Source organism: Loxodonta africana, chromosome 2 (assembly GCF_030014295.1).
Source record: "Loxodonta africana isolate mLoxAfr1 chromosome 2, mLoxAfr1.hap2, whole genome shotgun sequence".
Classification (NCBI taxonomy): Eukaryota; Metazoa; Chordata; class Mammalia; order Proboscidea; family Elephantidae; genus Loxodonta; species Loxodonta africana.
Genome location: NC_087343.1, coordinates 191,012,773 through 191,035,779, shown reverse-complemented (window position 1 = coordinate 191,035,779; position 23,007 = coordinate 191,012,773). Strand labels below are relative to the sequence as shown.

Sequence of the window (23,007 nt, the reverse complement as noted above, 5' to 3'; positions counted from 1 at the left end):
AGGGAGACAATGACCAGGCAGGCAGGCAGGCCATGGCTCCTCTCCCCAGGTCTGAGGGAAAGGGACCCCTGGTCACTGATGGAGGAAATCATGCTGGGAAGCTAGGAGGCCTCTCTGCAAAGAGAAGCCACTGACCCACAGAAGACAAAGTACAAGGAATAAAGCCAAGGCCCGACATCAGAAAAAGAAATTAAGGGATTTTAGTCATTCAATCATTCAACAGTTATGTCAGGTACCATGCTAGCACTGGGCATACAGCAGTCAGCAAGAGAGACAAGGTTCCTGCTCTCATGGAGCTGCCATTCCGGCAGGGAAGTGTGACAGCAACCAATAAAGCATACCTGCCTGGTGGGATAAACCGCAGAGAAAAGCACAAGCAGGGACGTTGTTATGGATTGAATTGTGACCCCCCAAAATATGTGTTGTAAATCCTAATTCCTATACCTGTGGTTACAATCCCATTTGGGAATGCATTTTCTTTGTTATGTTAATAAGACAGTATCATCAGTGTAGGGTGTATCTTAAATCAATCTCTTTTGAGGTATAACCCCAAAAAAACCCAGGGCCATCGAGTCGATTCCGACTCATAGTGACTCTGTAGGACAGAGTAGAACTGCCCCCGTAGAGTTTCCAAGGAGCGCCTGGAGGATTCAAGCTGCCAACCCCTTGGTTAGCAGCTGTAGTACTTAACCACTACGCCACCAGGGTTTCCTTTTGAGGTATAAGAGAGGTTAAACAAGCAAAACAGAAGCAGAGATGGGGGAAGACAGATGCCATGCCACATGAAGATCACCAAGAAACCAAGCCACGAGGATCTTCCCCCAGAGCCCACAGAAAAAGAAAACCTTCCTCTAGAGCCGTAGTCTTGAATTTGGGCTTCTAGCCTTCTAAACTGTGAGAAAATAAATTTCTGTTTCTGAAAGCTACCCACTTGTGGTATTTCTGTATTGTAACACTAGATAATTAAGACAGATGGGGACAGAGAGAGGTGCTATCTTAGACGGGGTCTTCAGGGAGGGCCTCTCTGAGGAGCAACTTTCCTGGAGGGACCTGAAGAAGATAAGAAAGTGAGCCATGAGGGTATCTGGGGTGAGAACATTACAGGCAGGGGGAACAGACAGTGCAAAGGCCCTGGGGTAGGAGTGTGCCTGGCATGGCAGACAAACAACAAGGAGACCAGTGGAGCCAGGATGGTGTGAGCAAGTGGGGGAGTGGAAGGACATGAAATCAGAGCAGTGGTCAGGGGGAGGAAATCATATAGTTGCTTTTTCTTTAACCATTTTCTCTGAGTGAGATGGGACATTATTGGAGGTTTCAAGCAGGGAAGTGATAGGACTACTTGGGCCACTGTGTAGAGAATGGACTATTGGAAAGGGGAACCTAGCAGCCAGGACAAAATTACTAGAATATTCTAGTGCAGACTTGGGTAAGGGACAGGGTGGTACCACTAAAAGTAGTGTGAAGGGGTGAGATTCTGCACACATTTTGAAGGTACTGGGTTCCAGGGAGGGGTAAATAGTTTGCGCTTGACTACTAACCTAAAGGTTGGCAGATTGAACCCACCCAGTGAAGCCTTGAAAGAAAGGTTTGGCTATCTGCTTCCATAAAGAATACAGCCAAGAAAACCCTATGGAGCAGTTCTACTCAGAAAACACATGGGGTCACCACGAGTTGGAATTGACTCCATGGCAGTGGGTTTGGTTTTTGGTTTAGAGACTTGTAAGTTTTAATTAATGTCAAATGAAAGAAATCTAAAGCATTCAATTTACTTGCTTTGAGTATTTAAATTATATGCAATAAATAATATAAAAAAAGACCTTTGAGTTCCATAACAGACACCGGAAGGTGAAGCAGAGCAGGGAGAAGGAATGGGTAGAGAGAGGGGGTGATGCCAGGGGTGGACCCTGGAGGCAGGGCTTTCTCCACTACCTCTTTTATTCCCCTGTGCCCAGCAAAGACCTGGCATACACCAGGTACTTGGGAAATGCTAGATGCTGCCTGAATTATGGTTAGAATTGGTGCAGAGCTCAGAGATCATCTCCTCCAATGAGCCCATTTTACAGATGAAGAGCGGACCCACAGAGGGAGAGGGGCCTCCCTAAACTCGTCAGTCAGGGTCAGGGACAGGGCACTTTCTTGGGCTCTTCTGGCCAGGCCACCCCATGCAGGGAAGTGGAATGTCAGAGGTCACTCCCTCACGAGGATGGGCCTGTGGCCCTCTGGGATAAGGAGAGGCCTGGAGGGGCAGCCAAACACCACCTCCCACAGGCCACTGGCCATCATGCAAGACGACACCTTCATTTTTCTGCAGCTCCCACAGTGGTTAGTCACGTGGATGCCTGCTGCTTCTGCATGCCCAGCATCCATCTCTCCTTTTCTAGTTACATGCCCCAAACTTCCCTGGGAGATCCAACTTTCTGCCAGCTGGTAAGCTAACCTCACCCCAGCTCTAGAAACTGGGGTGTGACCCAGGCCTGGCCAATCTGAGCACTGCAGACTTGTCATGCAGGAGAGCCCTCTTTTGCTTATAAGCCAGGTTAAGCTGGGTTTCTGAGACCTGCAACCACAAATGTCCTAACTGCTAGAGTCACCATGCACTTGGTAGACATGTATGGGACGCTCACTCTGGGCTGGCTACTTGCCATGCATTTGCTCAATGCATCCTTACAACAACTGTAAGGTAAGGACTCCTGTTATGGCCTTTATGTAGATGAAGAAATGGATTTCAGAGAGGTTGAGGGACTTGCCCAAAGTCACACAACTAGTTTAGGGGCAGAGCTGAGATTGAAACTAGGTTTGCGTGGCCCCCATCTCTGCCTTTTTAAGCATTTTACCATAATCTCTCTGCCTTTAGGAGCCAACACAGATGGCTAGAGGGGCTGGACCCTGGACCCTGGATGCAGGAGAAGGGGGGAAGAGGCTGCCTGTTGACCCCTTTCATTCCTGGGCAGGCCTATTGGTCAGTGGACTGGCAGTGGAAGGCAGCAGGCAAAGTGTTCACTCCACTCATTCATTCGTCTTTTCTGCAGACACGTCCACTAAGTGAGTGCCAGGCACAGAGGCTGCACAGGGGATCATGCACACCCACCTTCACGGGGACCCGAGTCTCCATAGTTGAGAAGGCACACAACTGAACAATGACAGATAAGGACAACCAAAAAACCCTACACCAGATGCTGTGGAGTCTCTCCCGACTTATGGCAACCCCATGTACATCAGAGCAGAACTGCATTCCATAGGGGTTTTCAAGGCTGCGATCTTTCTTCTGAGGTGCCTTTGGGTGATTTTAAACCACCAACCTTTCTGTTAGTAGTTGAGCACTTAACCATTTGGGCCACCCTTGGGCTTGTTGACAATGACAACAGTGCATGATAAAGACCACCTCAGGGGTCAACACCAGTGGTGGAGGTAGGCGGTTAATGCCAGGTCTTGAGGGAGTAGCAGGTGAAGGGGGGAAAATCCTAAGCTGTGAGAATGTGAGAAGCAGAGGCAGGAAGAAGCAGGTATCTGTGCAGAGAGTAAGTAATGTGGTGGGCATGGCAGGGTGGCCTCTGAGGTTGGGCAGAAGGGGCAAGGGTGTCGCTGACGTTACAGGGATCAGAGGGAAAGGCCTGGAATGCCAGCTCTGGAGGCTGAGATGGCCCAACATGGGAAAGAGGTTGCCCCCGAAGTGCTTACAGCAGGGCCAGGCCGCAAGCACCCCTCCTGCTCGGGAGAGGACTCCCAGGAGCCTCACCTTGGGCCAGCTCCGCAACCACAAGATAAGAGGAGAAGCTGGCTGGAAGGACAAAAATCAAATGAGGAGGGGAAATAATCTCTGGGTATGAACCATCAGAACCACTAGATTCTGAGATTCTGTGGCCTTGTAGGAGTCACTCAACTTCCTGCCTGCAGCCTCCTCTGCTCCAACAGGCCAGATTCTCCCTGAGGTACCCTCAGGCCAGAAAATTCTCCAGGAAACACAACTACGACCACAGATCAAAAGCCCTTCCGAGGCCTCAGGCCAACCTTATTTGATGCTTTTTATTTCCCCTTCCCATCATTGTTTTTTTCCCAATCTTATCTCCCAATCAGCAAATTTCTTTCCATAGCAGCTTGGGAAGCCTAAACAGATGTTCTTTAAAGTGTGGCCTGTCAATTTAAATGAATGCTGGAGTGGTGAGAAATACCGTCTTGTTACTATAAGGTGAAGTTTCCTCCAAACCCAACTATATGTTAGGATAACATGTTGCCAAGTAACTGGCGGAGTTTACATATTTGTTTAATCTTGATTATATGATCTGACTTCCTTCAGGGAATGAGAGATAAACACTGCTTTTTTCCCCTCCGAGGCCAGAGCCCTGACATGAGATTAAGAAAACCAGAGTGAAAAAGTTTCTAAGAGGATGTGTTATTTACACAAATTGAAGATGCTTAAAACAAAAGAACAATAAGCAATCGCCAAACTGTACACTAACATCTGCTTTCAAGGAAAGCGGCTTCTAGAAGAAACAGAAAAGATGTGGAGATGGACCCAAGGGACACTGTAGAATGTTCTTCTGAGTTGTCAGGAGAAAACCAGGACGTTATGATTTCAATTACTGCCATAAACAGTGCAGCCACATTACAGAAAGTTTGGAAAAGAGGAGAAAAATTACCCCCTATCTCCCTGCTTTCACACCCCAACTTGTATTTTTCATTGTCTCTGCCCACCCTTAACCATATGGGAAACAGATTGTGGCCCCACTATGTGGTGTGCCTGTGCTGATGTTTTAGATACGCCATTACAGCTAATCCTCAAAACATCTCTACTCTAGGGCTACTGTCTCCACTTTCCAGGCAGCAGAGACTCGTCCTGCAGCTGCAAGGGGCAGCGCTGAGATGTGAACCCCATTCTCTCTGACCCCAAATAGGCACTCTTCTCCCCTGCCCTGACTTTCGTCTGTAAGTAGGTGCTACTTCTAACTCTATGGCAATCCAAGCACACATCCTGCCTTTTCTAACTCAACATTACATACAAAGCATTTCCTACAAGACTCCTGAGCCTATCCTATGCTTACATTTTGTAGCCACAGAATATTCCAACCAGCATGTCCCTCATCCTACCCCTCCCAATGAGCACTTAACCGTTCCCCAAATGGGTGAGTCGACCACCCATCTGTCAGTTTGTTACACTGTGGTAGCATGTGCGTTGTGATGCTGGAAGCTATGCCCCGAGTATTTCAAACATCAGCAGGGTCACCCATGGTGGATGGGTTTCAGTGGAGCTTCCAGACTAAGACAGGCTAGGATGAAAGGCCTAGTGATCTACTTCAGAAAATTAGCCAATGAAAACCTTACGGAGCACAACAGAACACTGCCTTACTTGCTTTGGACGCGTCATCAGGAGGGATCAATCGTGGGGGAGGACATCATGTTTGATGAAGCAGAGGGTCAGTGAGGGTGAGGGAGACCCTCAGTGAGATGGATTGGCACAATAACCACAATGATGAACTTGAACATGCCAGTGAGCGTAAGGATGATGCTGGACCACACATTTCCTTCTGTTGTATATAGGGTCACCATGAGTTGGAGCCGACTTGACGGCACCTATCCCTCCCTCACACAGATGCAGAAGTTCCCTGCCACTGGTACCAGGACCAGGTTCAAGCACTTTGTCACTGGTGAACAAGCCTTCTGCCAGGTAGGGGACCCCCCAGCCATGTCAGGGACCAAGCCCCGTCCCCCTTCCTTCCATAAGAGGCAGAGGCCCTGCTGGCTTTATGGAGTTATTGCCTCCAACCAGTGACCTTCCCCCTCTCTGGCCAGGAATTGGTGGCAGAGTCTCTAAGGCCAAGTTGGGGGTTTCTGTTAAATGGAAACCGAGTGGACATCTCAGCCATCGACCCTTCCCGTGCTCAAGAGGGAGATTAAAAAGTGCTACCCCAACCTCACTGTTAACTGAAGGCTGCCCCAGCCTGACTGGTGCCCTAGCAAGACCAGAGGCGAGGGTCCACTCTGGTCAGCATGGCCCTCCCTTTCTAGCATTTAGTCCAGGGAACAATGCCTGACTCAAACTCTGGGCAGAGATTTTGGGGGTTGGGTGACGAGTGGCTGTGGCTGGTTTGTGGATAGGGGACTCTGTTCTGGCTGAGATGTTACCACAGGCCAGTATGAGGCAAGTCCTTCTAGAAGACAGGTCAGCACGAGAATGGTTCCTTGGGCAGCTCTGAGGTTCACTTGCATCAGTGATTTAGAACTCACCTCACGGACTCTGGGTTCAAACCTGTGCTTGTCTGAGGGGTCTTGTGTAAGTCATTTTACCTCCAAAAGCTGCAGTTTCCTCACCTGTGAATGGTGGGTGCTCTCAGACCCCATGTCTCTGGCTGCTGGAGTTCTGGCACGTAGTAGATGCTCAACAAACGTTCATTCCCTTTCCCTTCCAGCTGCTGTCAAATCAACTCTAACTCACGGTGACCCCATGAGTGTCAGAGTAGAACTGTGCTCCATGCGGTTTTCGATGGCTGATTTTTCAGAAGTAGATCGCCAGGCCTTTCTTCTGAGGTGCCTCTGGGTGGACTTGACCCTCCAACCTTTTGGTTAGCAGCTGAGCATTTAATCATTTTCAACACCCAGGGGCTCTCCTTTCCCCATAGGGAACATCAAGTCCAACCACTGGGTAAGCCCCTCATCTCCATCTTTTCAAATTATTTTTTATTTGAACTTGCAAAGTGGTTGGAAACAGCACAGACCTAGAGTCAGACAAACCTGGGCTTAAATTTTGGCGTTGACACTGATTAGCTGTGCAATCTTGATGTACATGGTTAACATCTCTGGGTTTCCCCAGACCAGACCTAGAAAACTAGTAAAAGTTATCAGTATTCTGCAAAGTGGTTGTGAGGGTTAAATGAGGCAAAGTCATCAGATACACAGTGCCTGGACATAGTAGGTGCTTTTTAAGCACTTGGTCCCTTCCTTTAACTACCTTATGTAGTTACTTTAACTTACCAGTTGCCCTGGAGTTGACTCTGATTCACGGTGACCCTATGTATGTCAGAGTAGAACTGTGCTCTATAGGGTTTTCAATGGCTGGTTTTTTGGAAGTAAATCACCAGGTCTTTCTTCTGGATGCCTCAGGGCAGACTCAAACCCCCAACCTTTCCATTAGCAGCAAGAGCGTTAACTGTTTGCACCAGCCAGGAACTCTGTTCCTTTGATTAAAAAAAAAAAAAAAAAAAAAAATTTTTTTTTTTTTTGTTGCTTTGATTAAAAAATTAGAGAGGGTTTATTCCTGGGTAAGGTACCTACCTGTGGCGGATTGGGAGATATATTCCTAAATGCTTTTCCTACAGAGAGCTTGTGACCTTGGTGAGGATCAGCCTCTTTAAAACCCTGGGATGGCTTCCCCATGGTGTCCAAGGACACAGGCCTATTTTTAAGCCATCACAGCAGTGTCCCAAATGTGCACCGTAACACCCCCTGAATGGTCCTTGCTCATCTCTATCTCCCCAGCCCAGCCTTTCCTTTAATCTAAAAAGAGCCTGAGGAAATGGCATTTATGCCAGGAGGATGGCAGGAAGCAACCGCCACAGCTTCTCTGGCTGCCGAGATGACGGCTTCCAGCACGTTGGAGTTCAGCAGATGGCATTCTTGCTGGAATTTTCAGCAGAATCTTTGCCACCAGCAAAGGGAATCGCCAACCGGGAGAATGGTCTAGACTGCCCCCTTCTTTCAGCAAAGGATTTATCTAGATTTACTGAGCCTCTAATACATGCCAGGTACACACTTTCGTTTATGGGGTTTAATCTTCAAAACTACCCTGCAAGGGCAGACTTTAACCACCTACATTTTCCAGATAAGGAAACCAAGGCTCTGAGAGGCAACAAAGCTGGCAAGTGGCAGAAAAAGAACAGGGCTTGGGCTCTTCCAACCACACTCATCCTTTCTCTGAAGCCTGTAACCTTTTTGTGGGAGTGGTGGTGATCATGGGCCTTGTGAAGACGCTGACGAAAGCTGAAAGCTGTATAGGCTTCTCTCTCCAGTTAGTTGTTGTTGAGTTGGCTCCGAGTCATGGCAATTCCACGTACAACAGAATGAAACACTGCCCAGTCCTGCGCCATCTCCACAATCATTGGTATGCTTGAGTCGTGTTGCAGCCACTGTGTATTTTGAGTGCCTTCCAACCTAGGGGGCTCACCCTCCAGCACTGTATCAGGCAGTAATCTACTGTGTAGTAGGAATTTGATTGACTAATTTTCAGAAGTAGATTGGTAGGCTTTTCTTCCTAGTCTGTCTTAGTCTGGAAGCTCCGCTGAAACCTGTCCACCATGGGTGACCCTGTCAGTATTTGAAATACTGGTGGCTTAGCTTCCGGCATCACAGTAACACACAAGTCACCACAGTGTGACAATCTGATAGACAGGCGGTGGTCCCCGGAACATACCCACCCCTATACACACAATTTTACATACAATTTCAGGGGCTTCCTGGACCCACATAACACCCATTCACAGGCTGTGGACCCTAAGTGAAAAATGTCTGGTTCAAGCAATATTTGCCCAAGTTCAAATTCGAACCAAATTCAAAAAAAGCAGCACGGTGTGTGTGTGGCGGGGTATACTTAGGGAGGGAAAGGCAGTGCTGGTATTTGGCAAGGCTTTCTACCACTCAAAGAGTAGCAAGGGTATCAGTCTCCTTTGGCAACGAGAGTCCCTTTTTCATTGGTGGGTTTAAAAGTGGGCTAGAAAAAAATAACTAACCCTCCCTCACCTCCTCCAAATGGGGCAGTGACACACATGCACCAGGAGACAGGCGCTGGCTTAACAGGACTTTGTTCTCAGTTTCAGATGCCTGGTTGGCCAGCACCCTGGATGGAAAAGGGCCAGCCCGCGCTGGAAACCGCTACCCTGCTCCCCTCCCCTTGACTTTGCAAACAAAATCCGGTCACCCCGGTGGAGCTGGGAAGGCCCAACACTCCTGTCAACAGCTGCAAGGAGGCCTAGGCAGGCAAGAGGGAGGGAGGAAGGCTGGAGGACACATAGTACTGCTGGCTGGAAGAAAATCCACTTCTTCCAGGGGGCTCAGATGTACCAAGTTCCCAGGGGGTGAGGTCATCCCCACACCCCCTCCAAGTGTGCCTGGCCGGCTGGAGCCGGGATTCCCAAGCCGGCTCCAATCCTCTGCTGGCCCCTAGACTGAAGGTCTCTCCCTGATAAAGGAACACAGGGAACTCCAACTTCAGAGGACCCGAATCCCCGGTTAGGGAAGGGGTGGGGGAGTGTACCCTCATTCTTTCTTGGGTACATCACTTCCGCCTGCATGTGACATTTATGGAGCATCTGCACCATGCCAGGGCCGGCACTGGGGACGAGTCACACACCAGCCTGGCCCTCTAGGGCTGAGGGACAGGGCTGGGACAGACACACAAGGATACCAGGACTGTGCAGGGGGTCAGCACAGAGGGCTGGGGTCATGGGGACAACTGAGGAGGAGTGGATGGGAGCACAGTGAAGGATAGGAAGGTGTGTTTCAGGCAGAGGGAAAAGCATAGGCAAGGCCAGGAGGTGAGAAAGAGCGGAGTACACCTGGGAACCTGCGTGAAATATGAGGCAGAGAGGGAGGTGAGATGGACAGGGATCAGGGTTGCACCCAAAGCTCTTGACAGCCATATGGAGGAAGGTGAAACTCAAGAAGGCCCTAGGGTTGTCCAAGGAGCTAGAACAGGAAGGGGCTCCACAGATCCACCTCCTGAGGAAGGAGATTCGGGCCCTCTCTGGGTCCTCCCATACTACTGTGCTGTCAAAATGACCCAGCACAGTTATTGTTGCTGTTAGCTGCTATCGAGTCGGCTCTGACTTGTGGCAACCCCATGCATAATGAAACAAAGTGCTGCACAGCTCTGTGCTATCCTCACGATTGACTGTCGGTCAGACCATTGTGATCCACAGGGTTTTCACTGCTAATTTTTGGAAGCAGATTGCCAGGCCTTTCTTCCTAGTCTGTCTTCATCTGGAACCTCTGCTGCAACCTGCTCAGCATCACAGCAACATGCAGGACTCCACTGCCAGACAGGTTGTAGCTGCATATGAGGTGCATTGACTGGGAATTGAACCCAGGTCTCTTGTATGGAAGGTGAGAATTCTACCACTAACAACAGTCTAGGTGTTGAACGTCACTTCTAACAGCTACCACCGCCCTGTGTATGGGTGTCTGCTTTTCCAGGCAGCCCGGGCAGCTGCCTGCTGATTAGCTGGTAGAGTCCACCTTTTCCCTTCTCTTTGCCCTAAGGAAGGCCTCTATCCCAGCCTAGGTGGTGCCCAGAAGCCTGGTTACTTGCTGACCTCAACCCTGGACGAGCGTCTGCCAGGCCTCTGTCCGACTTTTGGGAACGGTAGACTGTCTGGTCCTGCTTTTTAGGGTCAACAGCAATGCTGGGGAAGGTGGAGGCTCCCACTGAACAGCACTGTTCCCACTCCTGGAGCTGGACAAAGTGGTTATTTTTTTCTCCGAGGGATGGGGCCCCGACAATAGCACGCCAGGGGCTCCCTCTGTGAGCCATTCACTCATCTCCACATCCTGCCAGTAGCTCACAGATGAGGAAACTGAGGCCCAGGGAAGAGAAGGTAGCCCAGCCTGTGAGGGCAGTGCCCATTTTCCAGTCAGGCCCTGCCTGACCCCAAAGGCCGCATCCATTCCCTTTCTGCCTCACTGCTCCACACAGTCCCTTGTTTACTACCCCAATCTGCAAGAAAAAGCTAAACTGTGAATAAGTCACTTAAGCCACCTTCTGGCAAAGAGGATGAGCGTGGCCCTGGCCTGGTCTTGGGAAGGAAGTGTTGGCTGGGGGTGAGCATCATCAATCAGCTTGTTTTGAGCTGCTCAAAGGCCAGTTTGGCGGAACTTGAGATGAACAAAGCATCTAAAAAAGGAAAGCGGGTGACTGATGCGGGGAGGGATCCTCAGTGCCAAGTGTCCCTGAGGTCTGAAAATAATGGTGGTGTGGGGCATAATGGGAGGGCAGACCTCCCACGGGGCGCTGCAAAGAGCCTGGCCCTCCACTCACAAGACTGTAGACTGCGTGGGATCCTCCCCAGAGCACTGGAGGTCTGACTGTTACCAGATCCCCTGCCGGAGAGGAAAGGAGGCTCAGAGAGGTTGGGAGAGCTGCCCAAGGTCACAGAGCCCGGAAGGGGTACAGCTGGCCTTGGAACCTACAGCAGCCTGGTTCCAAGGTGGCTGCTTCCAGCAAGGTGTGGAAGTCATCTGAGCAGGGAAGGAACCCAACACAGTTCTTGGCACACAGTAGGTCCTCCACTAATACCCCTTCCTTCCCTGTCATGTTTTGCTCTGAACCCCCGCCCCCAGCTTGCCTCCTCCACTCTGCTTCCTTCTCTGAAAGAAGCTCTGGCTTTCTGTTTTCTCACCCATCGGGCTGGGCTCCCTTTCTCCCAGTGCCTGAAGGCCCCTGAATGCAGGTGAGTGTGGACTGAGGACACTGCAGGATGCCTGCGCTGACTTCTGCCCCCTCATCTAGAGGGAAAAGGGTAAGTGATTGGAAATGCAAACTCTGGAGCCTTAGTAAGAATCTCCACCCCATACTTCCCAAGCTCTGACCATTTGCCATGTGCTCTGAGTCGCTGGTTCATCTTGGCCTTTCTACAGCCCCATGAGCCCATTTCACAGATGAGGACATTAGGTCCAGAGAGGGGGTGGGGCCGACTGAAGGTCATGGTGCAAAAGTGGCAGGGTCAGGAGTTGACTCATATCTGAAATCAAAGCCCATGCCAGCACTTGACCACTATGGGCTCTTACTTCCTTAGCCAACCAGCAGCCACCTAAACAGTCTATCATGGGGGCTTAGCAAGACTATGGGCCTATTGCCCCACCCCCTTCCATCAATTTAGGGAGATTCCTTACCACCAAGCAGAGAGGAACAAAGGTAAAGGACCCTTATGGAGTCCCTACCTTGCATCCCACGTGGGAGGTGCCATCATTGTTCCATCCTAAAGATGAGGAAACGGAGGCTCAGAGAGGGGAAGTGACTTGCCCAGGGCCACACAGCTTAGATAATGCTGGAACTGAGATTCAGACTTAGGACTGCCTCCCACACCAGTGCTCTTTCCACCACCTCTCTGGGGAGTCCAGCAAAGACCCTACCTATAATCGCTGGGTAACCCTGTGTGAGGTCCTCAGTGTCCCAATCTGCCATATGGGTGGAGGGATGCTCTGATTCCCAGCACCCTCTGGTCCAGAGCTGCTCGGTGGCCTGTGTGTAGCGTGATGCTCTGTGCTATATCCTGGAGACCTGGAAATTCCACTCTCCAATTTCCTGCCCTTGAATCGCCTCTTCTGAGGAGCGAGGATACACTCCTATGGAGTGGAAAGTTACCAGGCAGAACCAGGCCTGGAACACTGGGTTTGTGCATGCCCACCCATCTCATAAATCCATCAGTCTTGGGGGAAAGGGAAGAAAACACGTGTCCCAGGGGATATAAATGTGATATAAATGATGTGTAATGTTGAGAATGTAAATAAAATACACCTTTTAATAGCTGTGGGCATTCTGCCAAGTGCCAATACACCCCAAACACCCCTACCCCACCCCTGTTTCACCCGCTCTTTCTGAAGACTGAGGCTGCCATGGGCCACCCTTGCCCAAATGGCTTACTCATTAAAGAACTTTCCCCGCTGCCCAGGGTGAGGCAAGAGGGCAGCTCAGAGCTGCCCTGGGTCCCAGTAATAAGAACAAGGAAAGGAAAAGAGGGACGAGGGTGAGCTGGGACTGACATCTAAGGATGAGTCTGAAAGGTTCTGAGGCCTGGGGCAGGGGGTGGGGCCAGTCTGGGCTGGGGCAGGCGACTTCATCTTTCTGTGCCTCAGTTTCCTACCTATAAAATGGGCCTAAACACCCCACAGCATGCAGAACTGGCAGGAGGATGACATAAAGTAAAGGCTGTGAAAAGGCCTTGCAGGAGTTCAGCAGATGTGCTGGCTAGCACTCCCATTAAACTCTAGGTTCAGAAGGCCCCCTAAAGGACAATTTATCCAGGCTCCGCTGGACATGCCAGCTGACTCTGTAATATCCATGTCCAGTCCCAGATGAGCTTAAACACCAATGCTGGAGAGTGCCCTCTCTCTGTTCCACTTCCAGACAGCTTTCACCATTAGAAAGTTCTTCCTTTGACTGTGCTGAGATCTGCCTCCATGTGATGTCCACACACTGTTGCTTATGAGTTTGGTCCACGGTGCCCTTCCTCAAGTTAGCTCCCCTATCCTCAGGCAATGGCCCTGTAGTGATCTGCAGGCAGTCTTGAGGCTCCAGGGGTTCCCAGGGTATGTTGTTTGGGATGCTTTGCTACCCTGGAGATGACATGGGCTTTAGACTCCCAGAGGCTCCCTTGTGCTGTGTAGAAAGTCCACAGGAATCAGTTGTCTCCTAACCTGCCTTGGCTGGGGGTTGGGGGCAGAGACCCATGTACCAGACCTTGCAGGATATCAGCTGGGGTTCCCACGGTAAGCCCATAGACTGTCTGGAGAGCATCCCGCCCTGTCATGCCTAGAGGTAGGATGTGAGACAAAAAACCAAAGAACCAGGTGAGCCACTAAAAAAACAAAACAAAACACTGCCAGGATTTCAAAATGCTTCCAGATTTCTGCTAAATACTATGGATGCTTCAAGTATATAATGGAATGAACTGTGTCCCCGAAAAAGATGTGCTGAAGAGCTATCCCTGGTACCTGTGAATGAGACTTTATTTGGAAATAGGGTCTTTGCAGATGTAATCAAGTTAGGATGAGGTCATACTGGATTAGGGTGGGCCTTAAATCCAATGACGAGAAGACACAGAGAGAGACACAGGGACACACTGATGTGCCTGTAAGCCTAGGCATGCCAAGGGGTGCAGGCAGCCACCAGAAGCTAAGAGAATGGCTCAGAATAGCTTCTCCCTCAGAACCTCCAGAAGGAACCAACCCTGCTGCCTCAGAATTTCAGACTTCTGGCCTCCAGAACTGTGAGAGAATAAATTTCTGTTGTTTTAAGCCACCCAGTTTGTGGTTCTTTGTTATGGCAGGCCTAGGAAACTAATACATGGTGCAGGTGTGAAATGGCCCCCACCTGACCCCCCCACCTGACCCCAGCACTCCCAGACAGACATCCTTCCTTCTACTTGGTATCATGTTGGATTGCCTGAGCTGTGTGCCCTTGGGCAAGTTACTCTCCCTCTCTGGGCCTCTGTTCCCTTGACTGTTAAAACCAAAAAAAAAAACCAAACCCAGTGCCGTTAGGTCGATTCCAACTCATAGCGACCCTATAGCCTAGACCATTAAGTGGGACTAATAATAGTATCTTTCATGGGGAGTCCCCTGAGGGTTAAATACATGCACCTGCTTAGAACAGTGTCTGGCACAGACCTGCTTGCTGCATGACACAAGTTAGCGGTGATTGTTCTTCTGTGTATGCCTCCCTCAGGAGCCCTGAAGCAGGGCTCAGTAGGGGCAGGGGCTTATTTGTCCAGTGAAGACATAATCATAATAGGTGCCATGTGAGAGCACTTACTGGCTGTCAGACGCTTCGCATGCCTGAGAGGTAACATCATTTAGTTCCTGCAGACGAGGAAACCTAGGCTTAGGGAGGTTAAGTGGCTTGTACAGCCAGTATGGGGCAGGGCCAAGATTCAGATCCAGTGATGAAGGATCAGCCATGCTAACGATGACAGCACAGGATGGGAGGAAGGTGCACCTGGGTCCTTCCCTGCCCACAGAAGGACTTGGTCCAGAATGTCCAAGGGACCTCTCCTCTACCCTGTGCCCTTGCTAAGTGACTAGTGGGGGCCACAGGAGCTCTGAGTGTGAAGGGCCTGAAACCGGTTAGGGCTCAGGGCAGAGGGCGTCAGGGGAACTGTGACATCTGCAATACTGAGAAGGGGAGTGGTAGTCCACGTGCCCAGCTTCTACTAGGCAGACAAGTTAGGAGCCTGAGCTATAGTCGGGCAGGCAGGGGGAAGGGGCACGAGAGCTCAAGTTCACCCTTCTCCTCTAGGGCAGGATTCCCAGAGGCCACCTCTACCCTTTTCAGTTAGTCTACAGGCCTGGGGCGGGGTGTGGACCTTTTCTGTGGGCAGCTTCATATTGGCTGCTATGGACAGAAGCCATTCATCTTCACAGGGCAAAGAAAGTGCGTCTGCAGGAGGAGCAGCTTGACATCGGGGAGGTCCACCCCTGCACACAGAATGAGGACACAAGAGGAGCAAGCCAACAAGGGGAGCCTCAAGAGGACCCCCAGGGCGCAGCGATCTAAGGTAACAGAAGAAGGACCTCTAGAGCCAGGCAGGCCTGCGGCCAAATTCCCGCTTTGCCCTTTCCCAGCCGCTTGGCCTAGGCCAGGTCTCTTTACCCTTCTGAGTCTCAATTTCCTCCTCTGTAAAATGGGGAGACTTTTTCTGGGAGGACTGCCCCAAGATTTCAATGGGATGAAATGGATAAAAGGCTTGGTGTGGGGGCAAGCATGCCACAGCTCTGCCGCTTGGAAACATGCCTTGGCAAGTGCCGGCTCCCCATGGGGCTGCGGCCAGGCACCCTCCTGCTTCCCTCTGAGCATTCAGCTCTAACCACAGGCTGCCCTGTGTTCTGGGCTTCTATTTTAAGGCCTCACAGAGCACCACTAAGTACAGAAAGCCCTTTGGTCCAAAAGAGGGGCAGAGCGAACTCTTCTTGTCTATGGGGAAGATTAAACAGCGTGTTCTGAAACTCCTTGCGGCCGGTCCAGGGAAAACTTGAGCCCACGCTGGCAAACCACCACACATTATCGCAGTGGGGAATGGGGCAGCTGAGAAATCCAAGCCTTCTGTCTGGCTGCAAAAACCCTGGCCTGACTTCCCCTCCACCAGCTTCTCCCGCGTGCCATCCCACTTTACACTGGGATCCCCAGGACGCCTGCAGGGAGACAAGCCCTGTTCACGCTGCCTTCAGGCCTCTGCCCTGAACGGCCTCCCTCTTCCCTTCTCCTAGCTAACTTCTTTTCTTCTTGGCCTCAGTGAGACAGAACCTCCTCCAGGAAGCCTTCCTGGCATCCTCCCTCCCCCTCCCCACTTAATCTAACTGCTGTGTCTTTATCGGTCTTTCCCACCAGTCCTTGAGCCTTTATGCCCAGGCTGTATCCCCAGGCCCAGTCCCAAGCCAGGTCTGGAGATTTAATGAACAAATAAAAACTGCAACATGCAACCTGCTGAGCAGATTCTTCTCATCAGAAATCAGGCAACCTGGAAAGGGCCCAAGGAACCTTTAGAAATTACTGTTCACGCCAATGAAGGGATGCCTCCCAACCCAGTCTCTTGGTTGGAGGCTAGTAGTCACCTGGGGCAGGACCTCTCGAAGCAGGGAGTGAACTGCACCTGTCAAGGGGTCTTCATGGTGCTAAACACTCTGCTGCTGTCTTCTACTTAATTCTCACCACTTCCACCTGTGAGCTAGCTGCCCCTACCCTCCCCATTTTATACCCCAGGGAGGAAACTGAGGCACATAGAGAGGCAAACACTTGCTCAAGGTCACAGCACTGGCAAAGGGCAAAGCTGAGATTTGAACCCAGGCAGCTGGACTCCAAGATCTGTGTTCTTGACCCTGACCCAGACCTCCCACTGCTACAGACCAGAGGCCTTCCAGCTCTCAATTACTCTGACTGCAACCCATGGAAAGAAATACATTTTACATTGACACATATATACAGTCAATTGAAACAAAAGTTTACCAAGCAAAAATACCCTTACTACATGAGTGCACTCCAATATTTTCTTTTTATTCTATTCTATGTCATTAAAAAAAAAAAAAAAAAAACTGGTCAGTCAATTGGCATAACTCAGTTCATAAAGATAATGTTCTACGTCCTAGTTTGGTGAGCAGCACCTGGGGTCTTAAAAGCTTGTGAGTGGTCATCTAAGATACAACTATTGGTCTCTTCCTGTCTGGAGCAAAGGAGAATGAAGGAAACTAAAGACTCACGGAAGAAATTAGTCCACAGGACTAATGGGTAACGTGATCCACAGCCTCTTCTAGCCTGAGACCAAAAGAGCTAGACGGTGTCTGGCTACCACTACCGACTGTTCTTACCAGGGACACAATGGAAGGTCCCAGTTAGAATGGGAGAAAAATGTAGAACAAAACTCAAATTCATAAAAAGACTAGACTTACTGTACTGATAGAGACTACAGGAAACCCAAGACTATCGCTCTAAGATACCCTTAAAAAAAAAAAAAGTTGGTCATTACCTACCATAAACCACTTGGACATACTGGCCAGGACTTGTTTGGGGCATTGGGCATCAACACCTCCCCCCAGACACAGGGTAACGGCACCCCGTGCTCTCCAGTGACTTACTTATTGGTCCCACTCTATTAGAATGTGTTGGGCTCTCCCACCAGACTGCAGGCTGCAGGAGGGCAGCTCCGTCTCCTTCATAGCTGCATCCCCCAGTTCCTGGTACACATCAGTGCCCAATAGTTGTCAGGTAAGTGAAATCAGGCAGCAAAATCAAGAAAATGTGCTTAAGTGGAGATCAGGGTGGCCATGGGGTGACTGAACCACAGAAGACCCTAAAAGCAGAGGGAGGTGATTGGGGGGGGCAGACATTCAGATGTCACCTCCTCCAGGAAGCCTCCTCTGACTTCCATAGGCCCTGAGCTCCCTCTTCTCCTGCCAAGGGGGTGGGGGAGAGAAGGGAGCAGAGGTAGGAGCAGGAAGAAGATAAAAAACAGAGAAAGGGCCTAGTGCCTTCCAGCTCCAGACTCTCCATGGACAACTTATCTACTTTCTCCTGGACAGACCCCACTCCACTCCCACATCCCCTACCCCAGCCCCTGTACCGCATCCCCGCAGGCTGTTCCCAGTGCACCTTGACTAGTCAGGTCCCTGACACCATGCCAACAGCCTCATAGGTTTCAGGGCTGTGCAAGCAGGCAGTGATGCTTAGAGAGGCTCAGCTCAAGCCTCTTGCTCATGCCCTGACTATAAAAGTCATTTTAATGGCCTGGTGGGAGGGAGGCAGATGGGGCAAGATAAGGCAAGGGAAGCCCGAGTAACTTTAAGTTGTGGCTGGATGAAGGAGGTACAAAGAACAAGGGGAATGTCACTGGTTGGGTGTGTGACGAAGGTCTGCTGCCCGCTATTCCTCTGCCCTCCCGCCCACTAAGAGTCGAGAAAGTCCTGAACGTGGGAAACAGTGGCTGCATTAACACTCACCACTCAGACAGGGAGCCAGGTATGACCCATCAAGGCCAGCACCCACGCAGGACAGAGAAAGACAGGGGCTCTGCAGGGCGGAGTCTGAGTGTCCCAGGGAGGGATGAGTGTGTCCCCCATTCTGCACTTAGTATTTGTAGACTCTTCTCCCCCTTACTCCATGTGTGCCTTGGTCCTTCACCTCTCTGAGCCTCGATTTGCTTCCCTGTAAAGTGGGGATAAATACAGCCTCTCTAAAGAGTTGTTGGAAACCCTGGTGGCATAGGGGTTAAGAGCTACAGCTACTAACCAAAAGGCTGGCAGTTTGAATCCCCCAGGCACTCCTTGGAAACCCTATAGGGCAGTTCTACTCTGTCGTATAGGGTCACTATGAGTTGGAATAGACTCAATGGCAGTGGGTTTGGTTTTGGGTTTTCGAGGGTTGTTATGAGGAATAAACATAATTTGGGTAAAGCCTGGCCCAGAGCAGGATCAACCCAATTTCCTCACTGCAAAGCTCCAGGCTGCCTGATTATTGAACTGACACTAAAAAGGACTGTTGGCTTGGTCAACCATGGACCAACTTAATGATTAAACCTAACCTGCAGTTTGAGTTTAGCCTCTTCACCAACCAGAATGACCAGCAAGGTCCAGAGGCATGGAGGGAAGGGACTGGAGTATGCTGGCGGGAAAAAAAGGGACAAGTCCCTCCCCCCAAGTCCCAGGAGCTGGACTGCTTCCCCTCCCTTACTCCCACCTGTTCACGCTTTTTTTTAAAACACAACCCAGATTAAAGCTAATGGGGTTGAAAGAAAAGGACCATCTGGTATTAGGAATTAGATATGAGTCTTCTAAGCTCAACCCTGCCACTACCTAACTGTGAGAGTCTGGGCAAGTGTCTTAACCTCTCTGTGCCTCAGTCTCCTCCTCTGTAAAATGGAGGGAATGGCACCTTACTTTGCAGGATTGAACTGCAACTGATGAGCAGATGGGTAAAGCACACAGTAGGAGCTTAGCAAATTCAAGTTCTCATGCTGACTTCTGCACATTTCTGTTTATAGGGCATTTGTCTGAATTTGCTGATGCACTTTGCAAGGGCGGCCCAGGGGCTTCCCCACAACTGATGGTAAAGGACCTTCCCTTTCTTTGGCAGTTCTTTACTGTGCACACTGGCATACCATACAAATGGTGGGGCACCCAATAAATGTTATCTGAACCATGGATTGGGAGGCCACTTGATGCACAGCAAGAATGCAGGACTTTGGAGCTAAATAAACCTGGATTTCAACCCTGGTTCCGCCAAGTGGATGAGCACTATCAGCTGTGACAAGTCATTTTACCTCTCTGAGCCTCGGTTTCCTCATTTATAAAATGGGGATGATAACCTCTACTTTGGAAGAGTTAAATCAATTCAACACCTATTTACTGGGTATTTATTATGTACCAGCCACTGGTTCAGTTGCTGAACGTATAGGAGGGAACAAAACAGACAAAATCCTATCTGGAGAGACAGACACTACACATAACAGGGTGTCATGTGGTATGTGCTAAGTAGAAACCCCTAAAGGGGCAGGGAGTGCTGGGGCCAGGGGCAATGGCAGGGCTGGCATCAGAGCAGAGACCTGAAGGGAGTAGGAGGGAGCCACTTGGAAATCTTGGGGAAGAATATTCCAGGCAGAGGGACCAGCAAGTGCAGGGGCCTTAAGGAGATGCACGCTTGGCGTGTAAATGCAGGCACATATGCAGGAAGCCTGGCACAGAATCCAGGTGCTTGGCAAATGCCAGCTCTCTATTTCAAGTCCCGTAGAACAAACCCCACGCATGTGTCCTTTTTCTGAGAATGAAAGCACAAGGATTTCTACAGGGCAAGACTGAGCCAAGCATTCTTTTAGCCTAAGATTCAGGCAACAGTCAAGCTCCAGCACCGGTTTTTGAGCCCCTGCCAGGCACCAGGCCCTGTGCTGGGCAACCAGGGATACAAGATGATGGAGACAGGGCTCTGTCCTCAGGGAGCTTCAAGATGAGTCACGGAGATGGTGACAATAGTGAATGTGGTCAGATGGACAAGCAGAGACTTACAAGTTATCCAGAGGCAGAGTGGAGGATTGGACTGGGTGTGTGGGTGGTCAGGGAAGGCTTCCTGGGGGAGGTGAAAACCGAGCTGGATTTTGAGAGATGGGCTAGACAGGAGAGGGTATTCTAGGTATGAGGAACAGCAGGTGCTAAGCACAGAGGTACAAAAAAGAACACAGTGTGTGCAAGAACTTAATTACAGGCAGGTCAGAGAAGAATAAAACAGTCCTTCACCCTTCATATTCTTGGTGTCTGCAACCTGATGGGGCTCAAGAATTCCAGTTCTGTCCCCTTCTTCTCAAACTCAACGCAAGCTTCAAGCCCCAGTGGAGAATTTGAATTTCCCACACTTGGCTACTACAACATAAAACTGATGTTAACCCTAGGCTCCCAGCCCAGGGCGCCCAGTCTGCAGAGTGAGGGCTGGGTGGGATGGAGCCTGAATAAATCTCCTGCTATATTTAGCCCAGCGTGTGCCTGTTCTTTTATCCACCCCAGGGCTGACCCACAGGTGGCAGAATGGTTTTTTTACTAAAACAGCATAAACATTTCTTAATCAAGAGATACTCCAAAGGGTTCTGTGCCTGGGTGTCCTTGTGGCTGGGAGAATGTGGACAGTCACATTTGCCAGATTCCCTGGACACCTCCTGATTGGATGGGTGGGTGGGTCCTTCCCATCCAGGCAATAGCCTTGTGCAGACTTGGGTTTGAACCCTACCTCTGCCACTGACCAGCTGGATACCCTCTGCTAGTAACTTCACCCCCCTGAGAATTCAGAGGTTTGAATGCAGTGGCCAGTTGGCTCCTCTTTCAGAAACTGGCCTTGGGATCCGTGATTCAGCACCTGTCCACTCTAATGCCTTCTGGGAGAAGAACCAATTATTTTTTATTATAATCGCATATAACACCTAGAAGGGAGGACTACGTGGGAGTGTTGGAGCAGAGAGAGGGTGAGATGTCTCTCCTTCTCCTCCTAAAACCTCTCTTGGAACAGAGATGGAGTGCTACTTTCAGGTCCTCCTAAAACCTCATGCTAAATTTGCCCCACAGCTGACTTGCCTCCCCACTGAGCTGGGCCTTTGTACTTGAAACACAAAACACTTCTCTCGCCTTCTGCCCAAAGGATGCTACAAATGCCCAGCCTTTAAGCCAAAGTAAAGACTTAATCCTGAAGACTGGGGGGTTCGGGGGTGGCTGAGCTGACACTCACAGGTGCCAATGTAGCCTACTAGCTGTGTGACCTTGGGTGAGTCATTTCCCCATTCTGAGCCCCAATTTCTTCGTTTGTAAAATGGAGATACACATCTTTACCGCGAAGCTTCTTTGCGTACCGCGTTTGGGTATGAAAAGCACCAAGCACACGGGCTGAGCTGTTCGCGCTTACCAGGTATTTTCTATTAAGGCCTGCCCTGCCTCCCCACTCCCACCCCATCCCCCTTCTCTGGATTCCCTCACTCCAGCCCTGGAAATTCTGAGGTGGCTTAAACTAAGGGGCGTCGCGCCTAGCAGCCGCGACTCGGAGGGGCTAGAGAGCCCCCAGATGAGCGGACACCAGAGGAAGGAGCAGCCGGGGTGCGCGTCGGAACGCGGCCAAGCAAGGTAGCATGTGCCGCGGGGGCGCCAGGCAGCTGGAAACCGGGGTCCTCTGCTAGCACCCCGCACTCTCAGCAGCTGTAGTTTCGGCACAACGGGCGCTTCTGGCGGTCGGAAGCCGGAGCCAGCCAGGCTCCAGTCCCCCCCCTCCCCGCCCCCAGCGCCCCGGGCTCCTTAGCGCCCTCGGGCTGAAACAAAGGCGAAGGGGAGCGCGGCATCGCCCCAGCGTCCACTTCGCGCATTTGGTCAAAGCTCGGAGAATGAGGATGGGGGTCCCCAAGGTAACCAGGACGCGGTAACCGCCCTCCCGGAGCGCAAAGCCCAGCCGCAGGGCGCGCACAGAGCCGGGGTCCGAGAGGCGCCGGGGACTCCAGCCCGCTGCGCGCCGAGGGCTCTAAGGAGAGGCGGGGTCTCCAGGAGCCACCAGAGGGCCCCCCCGGGGAGAGGGGAACCCCTGCGTCCCTCTCCTGGGTAGGGGTCCCCGGCATACCTGGCAAGGTCCTGTGCACCGTGTTGCCCATTGCTGCCTCCAGGCGCGGCGTTGGCGGCGGCGCGCTCGCGGGGGCTAATTGCGCGGCAGACTAGGGGCCGGGGCCGGGGTCGGGCTCCGGGGCATCGCTGCTGCACCGGCAAGCCGGCGGGCGGCAGCTGGGGCGGGCGCCAGAAGCTAGGCGGCCGGGCGGCGGCGGGAGGAGGCGGAGCCACCGGCCCGGGCCCGCCGGCTCCGCCCCCGCCGCCCGTTGCCACCAACCGTGTAGGGGCGGGGCTGCGGCCGCCGCATCTTTTGAAAGTTTTGCACCGTGCGGCGGGAGGGTAACGCTGAACTGCCCGCCCTCGCAGCTCCCGCGCCCGGGCCTGGAAGGCGCGCGGGGCAGCTGGGTGCCCTCAGGATGCCAGGCTCGCCGGCCTGCTCGCCAGCCTGCTCACCGTGCACTCGCTCATGTATTCCAATACTCAGGGAAGGCCTACTGTGTGCCAAGCCCTCTTCCAGACGCTGCGCTGCAGGAGGCCAAGCCCTCACCCAGCGGAGCTCCTATGGAAGGCGGAGGCGTACACCAGCAGCAGGTCGTTTCACACAGTGTAATGGGCTTGAAGCCTGTACAGCTGGGGTGGGGGTGGAGACTGTTCTACTACAGACCACAGGCCTAGGGGTAGGAAAAACTTACGCCAGTG

At 51.4% G+C, this 23,007-nt stretch overlaps 1 protein-coding gene across 1 annotated transcript in view; it reads right to left on the bottom strand.

Moving 5' to 3' along the window:
• Positions 1-22,776, bottom strand: part of NEURL1B (neuralized E3 ubiquitin protein ligase 1B) — a 49,554-nt gene extending 26,778 nt beyond the window's left edge. Inside the window, exons 1-3 of the mRNA XM_064279718.1 lie at positions 22,762-22,776; positions 22,325-22,689; positions 21,904-22,226 (exon numbers count right to left, since the gene is read on the bottom strand). Coding sequence (XP_064135788.1) covers positions 21,904-22,226; positions 22,325-22,689; positions 22,762-22,776 — 703 coding nt within the window. The remainder of the gene's footprint in view (positions 1-21,903; positions 22,227-22,324; positions 22,690-22,761) is intronic.
• Positions 22,777-23,007: the final 231 nt, after the last annotated feature.